Source organism: Aricia agestis, chromosome 3 (assembly GCF_905147365.1).
Source record: "Aricia agestis chromosome 3, ilAriAges1.1, whole genome shotgun sequence".
Classification (NCBI taxonomy): domain Eukaryota; kingdom Metazoa; phylum Arthropoda; class Insecta; order Lepidoptera; family Lycaenidae; genus Aricia; species Aricia agestis.
Window position 1 is genome coordinate 2,821,039 of NC_056408.1, and position 11,041 is coordinate 2,832,079.

General features: G+C 38.0%; 2 protein-coding genes across 3 annotated transcripts; one reads left to right on the top strand and one right to left on the bottom strand.

Moving 5' to 3' along the window:
• The first annotated feature begins 340 nt into the window (after nt 1-340).
• On the top strand, nt 341-8,845 carry LOC121740404 (trypsin-like). 2 transcript variants are annotated; one of them, XM_042133093.1, is made up of 7 exons: nt 341-361; nt 5,336-5,507; nt 6,158-6,320; nt 6,696-6,858; nt 7,134-7,313; nt 7,848-8,022; nt 8,658-8,845. In XM_042133093.1, the coding sequence occupies exons 2-7, from the start codon at nt 5,342-5,344 to the stop codon at nt 8,774-8,776; spliced, it is 966 nt and encodes a 321-aa protein (XP_041989027.1). In that variant the 5' UTR covers nt 341-361; nt 5,336-5,341; the 3' UTR covers nt 8,777-8,845. The 2 variants fall into 2 exon arrangements, with proteins under 2 accessions (XP_041989027.1, XP_041989026.1); XM_042133092.1 differs by lacking the exon at nt 341-361 and adding an exon at nt 376-527.
• A 572-nt stretch (nt 8,846-9,417) lies between these two features.
• LOC121740406 (HCLS1-associated protein X-1-like) lies at nt 9,418-10,962 on the bottom strand. Its single transcript, XM_042133094.1, has one exon. It carries the CDS (start codon nt 10,818-10,820, stop codon nt 10,104-10,106), a length of 717 nt encoding a protein of 238 aa, XP_041989028.1. The 5' UTR covers nt 10,821-10,962; the 3' UTR covers nt 9,418-10,103.
• Nucleotides 10,963-11,041: the final 79 nt, after the last annotated feature.

Sequence of the window (11,041 nt, forward strand, 5' to 3'; positions counted from 1 at the left end):
TGCACAGCATAGAGCTTAGCTGGAACTCAACCCAGGCGCGGTCTGAAGATGGTGGTAATAGGCGACATGACCCCCCCCAAATCTAAGGTCAAATTGAAAAATCTTAAAATGTTGCCAAAATATAATAAAAGGAAATTTCTAGTTATCATTAAACAGCGATAAATTTGTAGTGTAGTGACTAGTAAGTGCCCCCTCCAAAACTTCAGGCTAAAACCGCGCCTGACTCAACCTAAGTATAAATCCTAGGTTCTACAATCCAATACCAATCAGGTCAGCAGTTTGTGTGCAAAAACAGACGATTACGATCCCACATAAATGCAAAATTGCAACAATTATATCATTAGCTGATAATGGTAAACAGGTAGGTATACGGTTGGTACATAAAGTGGAAGGCGCAGGCCCATCGCACAGTCGCCAGGACTAAGTGGAGCGAGTGAAAGTGGTGATAGCTTTTTCTCTTTCTATCACCAAAGGCGGCGGGCGCAGTGGTCACTCCGCTTCCTTTGCCAACACAGGATCGACCTGCTGTGAGTTTTTATCATTTTATTTTTTTAAGAATTTATAAATTTAAAAAATATCGACAAGTACTCCTTGTAGTATTAAGAAGTACGTTAAATTACTTGTGGTTTTAACTCAATACATTTGAGAATTCTTCACGTTTATTGCTTCGATAGCATGTGCTAAATTTTTATAAATTTCCAATTAACATTTAAGATGTTATTAATTATTTAACTCATTAAGTATACGGTAATTCCTAATTCTTAATCGATACACGAGCAAGTCTCAATTTAATAAGGCAGATCACTCTGCGAGTAACTTTGTGTGGTGTTGTGGTCTGTGGATCATAAGTAAAGGAGCCGGGAAAAATGTAATAATTTATTAGTAATATTTACAACTAACTAATAGTCTAGTCTAGAAAGTGAATTATAAACCTAAAAGTTCTAGTTCGCGTTAGGATCGGTCAGTTATTAATCGAATCAGTCCACTTTCTATATCTGCGACAAACGGACAGGGGCAGCTCTCGCCTAGAACCTGTTCAAGGAAGCACGATGCAAACGGCATACCAAAAAGGACAATTTTCTTTGCACGTGGGTTTATTTTGCTATATCGATCCGCGCAATAATAAATTCTATCCTGATATTTTAAGGTCGTAATTCGTTCGACGTGGTGTGGCTAATTAAAATGTATCTGATTTACAATCCGGTAGCTATGATTGGTGTTTATGTTTTGTGATTCGTCATACTAATTAATTCGGAAACTTTCGACCCAGATACGAGTTCGGAGAAGTTTTGTTTTCAAATTGACGAAATTCGCAGTTGCAAATTATCGCCATATTAAATTATTTATTTATTTTTATTTATATAAAACTTTTGCACGTTTCTGTACAAAGGCGGGCCTCGTGCCTCGTGGCATTTTCTTCCAGCCAAACCTTAGGGTGTTGCAGAGAAAGTGAGGTACATGCAGACCCTTAGAGGACAAAGGGATTATAATACCTTAAAATTATCTAAAGTCCAAACGAAATTTTATGATATAAAATATAAAATGTTATGTGTATGTCTAATCTGTGCCACATTATTTTGATTATACAGGGTGTAACAAAACAAAGTGTTAATACTTAAGGGTGTGTATCTGTCCTTTGTATAGAGTTCACTGTAAAAGGTTTTTCCTGTGATTTGAATGGGAATGCGCTCCGGCGGCATGAATTTGCCCATACAAAAGGTAAAAAAAGTTACTCTATCAGCGCTGCCACTTTTATAATAAACTAACTATACAGGAGAGTCATCAACTTTGTGCTGTCTCCCGCTTTGTATGGGGAGGGAAATTGGAATCTTCCTACTTCTCCTATTTTCTTCTGATTAATTTCGTTGCGGGTCCCAAGACGTCTCTAGCATGTCCCTCGGGCTCTCTGAGATCATATCAAAGGGTTTTCGTGGTTGGATACCGCTGTCGATCCTGGCGACACAGGAGATACAGTGGTGGGAATGTGTGGTGGGCCAAAGCCCGTTAAAAAAAAAAGGAGTGTCATACACACCCTAAAGTATTATCACTTTGTTTTGTTACAACCTGTATAATCAAAATAATGAGGCACTTTATTTTGTTACACTATACAGGATAGTAAAGTAAAGTTGCGTATAGTTTTCGCCCTTCGCAATCTTTCTATAGACGTGTCTATGACTAGCATGCACTTGATCGCCCCCACCCCTCGCCCCTCGTATTTCACAGTACAAAATTTTTAATTTATATATTATCTAGTAAAGTGGTGGGGCGGATCATTTCAAATTAGACAAGCTAGTGACTTGTAGCTATGTAGAGTTACGAAAACTTCCATAATTGCATTATCAATCTGCAAAATAACCGCCTTATAGTTTTTGAAGTCGGTTAAATATGTAACATACAGATCTAAGGGCAGTTATCTAAAGCGTGACAAAGATGATTATTTATATTCATTGGTCTCATTGTCAGCGCGGGTGATTTGCATAATATTACCGGCATCATATATGACGCATAATTCCAGCTAAACTCAAACATATGTATACTATGTACTGAAGGTACTTTCATGTACTAGGTATTGCAAAGTCTATATGAATTTTATATTTTGAATATCACAATAAAAGTCGAGAACGACTGAAGTAATTTGGCTAATTTTAGTATTAAAATGTTCATGGCATTCCAGGGAAGGTATTTATTAGCAGGAAGTGATAGTTCACTCAGTCATCTAAGTTAAAAAAGAAATTAAGTTGAAAGTAGACTGAACTCCATAATATTATATTGCTTTGTTGACTGTTTGTGCAGTACCTACCTATACATCAGATTACCAATACCTAATATCTATATATATAAAACTCAAAGGTGACTGACTGACATGGTGATCTATCAACGCACAGCCCAAACCACTGGACGCATCGGGCTGAAATTTTGCATACAGGTGGATGTTATGACGAAGGCATCCGCTAAGAAAGGATTTTGATAAATTCCAACCCCAAGGGGCTAAAATAGGGGATGAAAGTTTGTATATAATAATACTTCTTAACGCGTGCGAAGCCGCGGGCAAAAGCTCGTTATAATTTAAAATCATTAATCTATTTCATATCTCATTAGTTTCCTTTTGTACGAGTTATAAATTATCACAATTCATCACAATACGAATAATAAAATTTATAATTTTGATGGAAATTTTGAGTTGCGTAGCAGTTCGTAGCTCGTTCGTAGACGTTCGTAGATGCAACTACATTTTTATGCAACAAAATATACTTATTGTAGTAAAATTTACTAAAATTATATTTTTCCGTACATTCACGTAAACGTAAAAAAACACATTTCAATTATTTTTTGTATAGTAGACTTGTAATCCCTCTATCGCGGATTCTTGGAAATCTATCATTGTTATTCTATTGTTATCGCGGTCGAATTCGACCGCTTGGGAGTCCTAACCCCCCCTTCCTATCAGGGTAAATTAACATATTGCTTTTATATAGCTGTTTATGAAAGGTAGGTGTAACTTTTGCTATAACATAACGTACAAGTATGTAAATTATCTATACTAATATTATAAAGAGGTAAACTTTGTTTGTTTGTTTGTTTGTTTTATTGTAATGAATAGGCTAAAAAACTACTGGACCGATTTTGAAAAATCTTTCAGCATTCGAAGGCTACAGTATTTACGAGTAACATAGGCTACTTTTTATTTTGGAAAATATAGGGTTCCATAAGATATTTCAGTTTTTCGGAAACAACCAGAAAATTTACTTATTTTGCGTACGCTGCCAACTATAAAAGATCTTATAAAATTTACTTATCTACAAAAATGTCCACGACACACTATACATAACTAATAACTATGTCAAGAAGGGCGCAACAACCATTGTTTTATTTAAAAATCTTGATTCTTTTTTGGACTACATTTAAGCGGATTTATTTTACTCATGCTAATAATCCTTATCAAAATAAATTATTTTATCACTAAGTACATTTTATGTAGATAATATTTGGTCTTTGAATGATAACATTGGACGTTTGGTTTAGAAGTTATGGCGAAATTAAAATATGTATTACGATATTGGGCGTCACCAAGGCGAGCTGGTAGGCGTGCCGGAGGAAGACAATGTGCAGTGTGCAGCCTGCGTATAATGACTGCGTCGTCGATGTTAGTGTCGGAGTCTGTGAATTGACATGGCAAACATTTTGCTGACCGAGTCTTTCCTGGGTATGCTTTTTGCAGCGGGCGGAGCCGCGGGCGACCGCTATAATGAATATAAATCAAAACTGCTGAATCGATTTTAATCATTTTTTCAGTGGCTATTTATATTTTATACCCGTGCGAAGCCAGGGCGGGTCGCTAGTAATATTATAAAATACTAGTTAATAGATATGGATTTCCGCAAAGTAACGCATCAGGCGTTACTTTGCGGAATCTAAATCTTTGCCTAAATCCATAGCTTAAAATTTAGTTTGTTATTATTTTTAGCAATATTCATCGAAATACTAAATAAAATTTTATTTCGCGGAATATTGCTAAAAATAATAACAAACTAATTTTTTTATAAAATACTGTTAAGAATTTCATTACTTGCAGGGGATGTAATCAATAATCATGCTAATTGTATGTAATCCCTCGTCAAGTTTTATAACGGTTTTGAACATGTTACAGTGTATAAGTACTACATTAACTTTTTACCTAACCTTCCAGTAAATAATCAATTTAGTTTTTGTCCTGCAATAAAGCAATTACGTCACATTATGATGGGTCGTTTTGACCCGTTGCAGGAGCGCAAGTGGTGATTTTGTAAATAATGGGATGCCACATAACGGTAGACGGCCATCTTGGTCCAACTGTCCTTGATTCGAACCATTAAGTGATCATTAAAATTAAAGGACCACAATTGGGTCGCTTGCATATACGAGTTTGTTAAATTTACTGCCCAATAAAAGTCGTGTTTTACAAAAGCCTACTTACTAATTTTATATACGAGAAAGTATTTAAGTGTCTTTATGAGAAGCGATAAAAAGTTGACATTATTTAAAGTATTTAAGGTAATACAAGGCAATCATTATAATTTATGCTGCGTTTAATACGATAAGAAAGTTCTGAGAATTGCCGAATGTTGCAAGTTGTACTTTGTATGCTATGGCTTTTGGATTGATATAAGCAGATACAAAAACATTCTGTACAGTCTTGGTACAGTCTACAGAAAGACTATCTCTATCCTTTATTCTTTAAGGTTCACCTATAAATAAGGGACCGTTTAGGTACCATTATTATAGAGCACCCTATGTTATCACTAATTTACACAATTTCATAAGCCCATTACGAAATAAGAATATGTTTGCCTTTCAGATCACGATGCGTTGGTTGATTGTACTAGCGAGTTTGGTGTGCATAGTGTGGTGCCACACCACGGAGACACCGGAGTCGAAGGGCGTGGTCGACTGGATCAACGGATGGTTCTCCTCCACCAGCCCCCCAGCAATACCCTCCAATGATCCGCCAGAAGATTGTCCAGAATGCCGTAAGTTTTAAGCTTGGTAGCTGATGAATTTCAGTCGATGGCTTTAAGAAGTTACAAGCAATAACTTCTGCATTTGTAAGGAGATTTTCCGAAATCGAACATTTTTGAAATTGAATTCCTGACGAAAGAGTTGTTTTTTTTATTTATTTATTTATTTATATCAGGCTAGGTACATAGGCCCATACAATATATATACCTTAATGACTAACATACATTTAAATTATAATACACTTAATAACTACACTTTATCACGATATTATCGGCGACGTGACGCGCGCTTCATTCCGGAGTCTCCCCCGGAACCTTCGGTAGACCACATCAGTCGGCCAGAATTCCTCCGCTTCAAAGGTCGACAGAAGATGCGTCTGCACTCTCGCCACAAAGGAACTGAAGTTGACCTTGTGGCGAGACTGCAGACGTTCGACCCTCAAGTGGAGGGATGTCTTCTTACTTTGGAAACGGTTTTATAGGAAAGTGCCCAAAAAGAAAATCAAAGAATCTTTTAACCACATGTTCGGCATTGAAGCATTCTCCGGTCTTCCCAGGTGGTCTTTGCCAGGCTGTTACACTGTAATGCCAGGCTGTAACAATGTAATGCCAGTCTGTTACACCGTACCAGTATATTCAATAGCGCGAATGGAACTTTACAGATTGCGGCATAGCGCGCACGCGGCGACGCATCGTGGGCGGCTACGAGACGGTTAAGCTTGAGATGCTGTGGATGGCGGTGCTGATGTACGGCGGCCGCTTTTACTGCGGCGGCTCCCTCATCAACGACCTGTATGTGCTCACCGCCGCGCACTGCACCGCAGGGTTAGTATTAACTGACTTAGCCGAGTGCCGACTAACACTGAGATGCTGTCATAGCCCTGGGGACAAGATTTATCCAGATTCCAGCCCGACCCGCTATTTCTTGTTGGGAGGCAACAGAAAAACCCAAGGCTAGCGAGGTAGCTTTCAGCTTCCGTCGTTGTGACACTGACTCTACTAAAGAAGATCTTTCCGGTTAGTACAACGGACGATCCCTGCATATTTAGTTGCATTCGATAGCTACTTGGCTTTCAGATTGAAATGACCACAATATGAGACCAATTTTAATTAAATATGATTAAAGAGTAAGTAAGTCACTATCACCAGCTAAAAAATATCTACACCAAAATACTTTTTATTTTGCAACTTCTATTCCAGTTTTCGAAAGGAAAAGATCACCGTGCGTTTCCTGGAGCACGACCGGTCCATGCCCAACGAGACGAGGACCATCGACCGGAAGGTGTCTGCCATCATCAGACATCTGCGATACAACCCTGGCACTTACGACAATGACATCGCATTGCTGAGGCTCGACAAACGGGTAAGAATAGCCTTTCGCAGAATTAGTAACGCCTGTATACTGCCACTGCCTTTATGTCTTTTGCTCTGCCTCTGCCTTTGCCTCCTAGGAGGGGCAAACTTTTGAAACTAGTCGCAATGAGTAACGGCAAAGCCCAACTGTAGAAATTACATAGTTTATCAAATATTTAATAACTAATCATCATCTAATCTGTTCAGTTTATCTCACCGAATAGGTACATTAATTAAAATTAAAATGTTACGACCAACTTGAAAAAAGATGCTTCTTTGTGCTAGATGGACCTCAGTACCGCGATAAAGCGTGCTCGCGACGATGAGGACTTGGACTTGGACAACATCAAGCCCAGCCCGGTGTGCCTGCCCACGCGTGGGCTATCCTTCAGCAACCACAGCGCCGTCGTCTCCGGATGGGGCACCACGGAAGAGGGTGGAAGCGTTTCGAGTACTTTGCAGGAGGTATTGTTAATGTTATTGTCATATCATAATACTCATGAGTTATGATTTCAAAATCCGTTACCATGACCACTCATTCCAGGCCATGTATGTGTTTTTAGATTCGTTCGAAATTTTTGATATTTTAGGATTTTACCATAATTAAGGTACCTGGGTCATTGGCGGCGCAAGACCTATGTGGGCAAAATATATTTTGGATATTTTGCAAGAAAACGGATTTTGTTAAAAGATTTTTTTGATACGCATTCGCAAATCCTAAAAAACGCGCTGTCCAAGTGGCGCGAGGCCCCTATAGGACCGCGAGGCCGTGGTCGGTCGCCCACACCGCCTACGCTGCCTCGGGTACTTAATGTCTAAAGCTTAGACGACGACGTAACATACCGTGTCACGTAGAAAGCTTTGCTACACGGTATGTATCCTTTCTTTCTTAAAATAGGTTACCTACTCATTTCCGCTCTAGTTTACGTCTATTGCTAAGGTCTGAACTCTAACCCAATTTTACATAATTCTTTGGCACTTACCTATACTCTCTTGCAGGTCTACGTCCCAATAATGTCGAACTCGGACTGCAAACAGACGAGCTATAAACAGCGTATCACGGAGAACATGCTGTGCGCCGGCTACCCTGACGGTGGTAAGGACGCCTGCCAGGGAGACTCCGGTGGCCCTCTCCATGTCCTGAATACCACCACCAACAAGTATCAGGAAGTCGGTGAGTGAAATTTAGAATTTAGATCTTAAGGGCCTTTTTTACAACTTCCTGATAAGTGACGAATAGGCTATAATATCCACCAATTAACTTGACAGATCAAGTATGGAGAATCTGTCAAAAAAGTTGTGAATAGCCTATTCGGCACTTTATGTGTGGTCGGTATGGTAGTAACTGCTAAGTGCGCAGATTGTAGAAGTTCTATCGTTTACCTACCTATCAAAGACATTTTACAACTTTCTAGTTTCTACGTGCTTTGCGACCAGTCTACGGTAAGAGCAGAGACCAGATATATTTATTCCTCTATGGTAAGAGTAACTTATTGAATAGACAGAAAATGTTAAGTCTGAATCAAACATGAGGAAATAGGCCCGTCCTAGCCATATTAGAATAGAAAATACTTTATTTGTACAACTTAAAACTAAACTTAAACTTAAAAAAACACAATAAAGGAAAAATATGTACAAATAGGCGGTCTTACTGCTAGCAGCAGTTTCTGCCAGACAACCTTTAATGTTTAATGTAAACCATATTGTGCGAATTCGAAATTTCACACCTTTCTACGACCATCAACAACTCTCTCAACGGTTGATTGAGATAAAACTTGACCTGATCTTGTTTATAACTTACTCTTTCAGGTGTGGTATCCTGGGGCGAAGGCTGTGCCAGACCCGACAAGCCCGGAGTATATACGCGAGTCAACAGATACCTGACCTGGATTAAGAGCAATACCAAGGACGCCTGCTATTGTAAATAGACTACGTGACGTTGCTGGAGAGAAATATGGAATTTCTATTTCGGATTGGCTCAGCTTAAAACCGATTTGTGTCACGGTAATCGCCCTCTGTTCATAGTGGTCGCCGCGATTAACATGTCCATTGTCTGGTAATCAACGCGGAATCACTCGCAAATCGCCAGCTTCAATCGTCACTTCCTAGAGCGATTGAGTAGTGTCAAAGGCTCTCGCGATACCCATGTAGGGTCTGATACCCAAAAAACTGGAGACCGTAATTTTCTTGAGTCTCTCGCGCTTTGTAGCTAATTAGAATTAGACATTCTCATACTTTCTCAAAGTGACAACCCCTAACAGTAGACAACTTTAATATCGATGTAATAATATGTTTTTGGTAAGCAAACTACCATGAAGAAATGATGTTTTTTCCTATCATGACTGCACACATGGATACTTCTATGGATAACAATAATTTAATTTAAGAGATTTAAAGTAATTTTGGCTTCTATTTAATCAGCATAGTTTAAGTTTAGGCAATAGCTTTTGTTATTAATTTTATAAGATTTTGTAATTGTAAGTAAACTATGAAAACTCTTATTTTTAGTTATTAAATAATTATTAAAAGTATGGAGTTTATTGTGATTGGAAGAAAATAAAATAATATCTAAATGCTAGAAATGTATTCTTTATTGCTAAATATTGAATTCTAATGAAGTTAGTAAACCATAAACTAATAATGAAATATTTGAAACATTTTCAAGATGTTGGTGACTTTAACTGTTCTATACTCTTAGTTAATACAATAAAATATACTAGGTAGATTTTATTCTACTTTTAAATTTTATGATTAAAAGTGCAAGGTTTTGGCAGAACATTTCATTGTACATTTTTAAAATTATGATAGTAGGTACTACACACGGAGCTAATACTTAGTATTAGCTTCGTGGTACTACATAACTGTTTACTTTTAATTGTCTAATTTTTAGTAAAATTTGTAGACGGTAATATTTGAATGTCCAATATTATTTATTATGAAACAAATTATAAATACAATTTCTTTAAAGTGACTGAAGTTACAGAAATCATGTATAATTAAAAAATATACAATTTTGTCCATAAAAGTGAGTTATGTTACTAAATTGCTTCAGGAAGTTTACCAGTACATAAAGGTACAGTGAGCCTCTCCTTTATCAACCACTTAACTATAACTATAAAAAATTTTAAAGAATAAAATACTACAAATTACTATCACATAAAAATTTAAGAACACCACTAGTTTAAAATTAAATACAATATATAAAATTACTATTATCACAAAAATTACAAAAACCTAAAATGGTATGAGTAAATGTTAGTGAAAGTTCCGGAAAAAGGAGGAGAGCTGGGAGAAGATGTGAGAGGCATCGATGGGACCCGTGCTGGGATTGTACGGACCTCTCGATGGATCCGTAGATGTTATGGTCTCCTCCAACACTTCATTTCCATCTTTAACAATCCTCCTCGTCTCTATGGTGCCATCTGGCTTGGTGATGCTCGTTGTTATTATTGTCCTCCTCACTGACCTGCCAGGCAGTACTTCACCATAAAATGAAGATGGGGAGTTGGGCTGTCTGTCCTTCAGCTGGAGCATGTCGGATATATCGTTGGAGCTTATTTTTCCGTCCAGGTCGACATCCTCCTTGGGCTGACCGAGTTTAGGTTTCTGGAAGCCCGGCTTAAGGTAGTAATCTCTGATGCGATTGCTATCAAAATGTTCTGGGTGCTCCTCGATTTCGGGTACGACGGTCATCGTACCGAGGGAACGGAAGTTTTCATCGTTAAAGAACGACCCCATTTCGCCGAACAGAGTTCCAAAATTACTGAACATCTCATGCATTTGTTGAAACAATTCTCTGTGCATTTGCAGCGGGTCGCTAAAATTTTCCATGCGATCTCTTGTATACAACTCGTCGACATCATCGTCGTCATCATCCGAGCCCCAAATGGGATTCCTAAAGTCGTTTCTAGGAGGTTCTGTCGGTATGCCCAAAAATGAGCGAATTTTGTTCATGAAACTATCTTGCGACATTGTAAACGTAACTTTCACAAATTGCTTTGCTATTTCAGCTTATTGGAGAAATTACTGCAAATTTAAATATGAATTGTTTATTTAGCTCGTATTGCGCAACAAACAAAAGGTAGGTATTGGTTTTTTGGGACTTGAGCAAAATTGTGACATTGACTGTTGACAGCTGTTGTAATTTAGAAATGTGATGTGATCTACTTCTTCTTCGAAGTTACTACATTCTA

Excerpts from the sequence above, each read along its gene's own strand:
- LOC121740404 (XM_042133093.1), top strand. The coding sequence starts at position 5,342 with ATGCGTTGGTTGATTGTACTAGCGAGTTTGGTGTGCATAGTGTGGTGC. Across the intron at positions 6,321-6,695 it reads GCCGCGCACTGCACCGCAGG|TTTTCGAAAGGAAAAGATCA; the intron begins GTTAGTATTAAC and ends CTTCTATTCCAG. Across the intron at positions 7,314-7,847 it reads TTTCGAGTACTTTGCAGGAG|GTCTACGTCCCAATAATGTC; the intron begins GTATTGTTAATG and ends ACTCTCTTGCAG.
- LOC121740406 (XM_042133094.1), bottom strand. The coding sequence starts at position 10,820 with ATGTCGCAAGATAGTTTCATGAACAAAATTCGCTCATTTTTGGGCATA.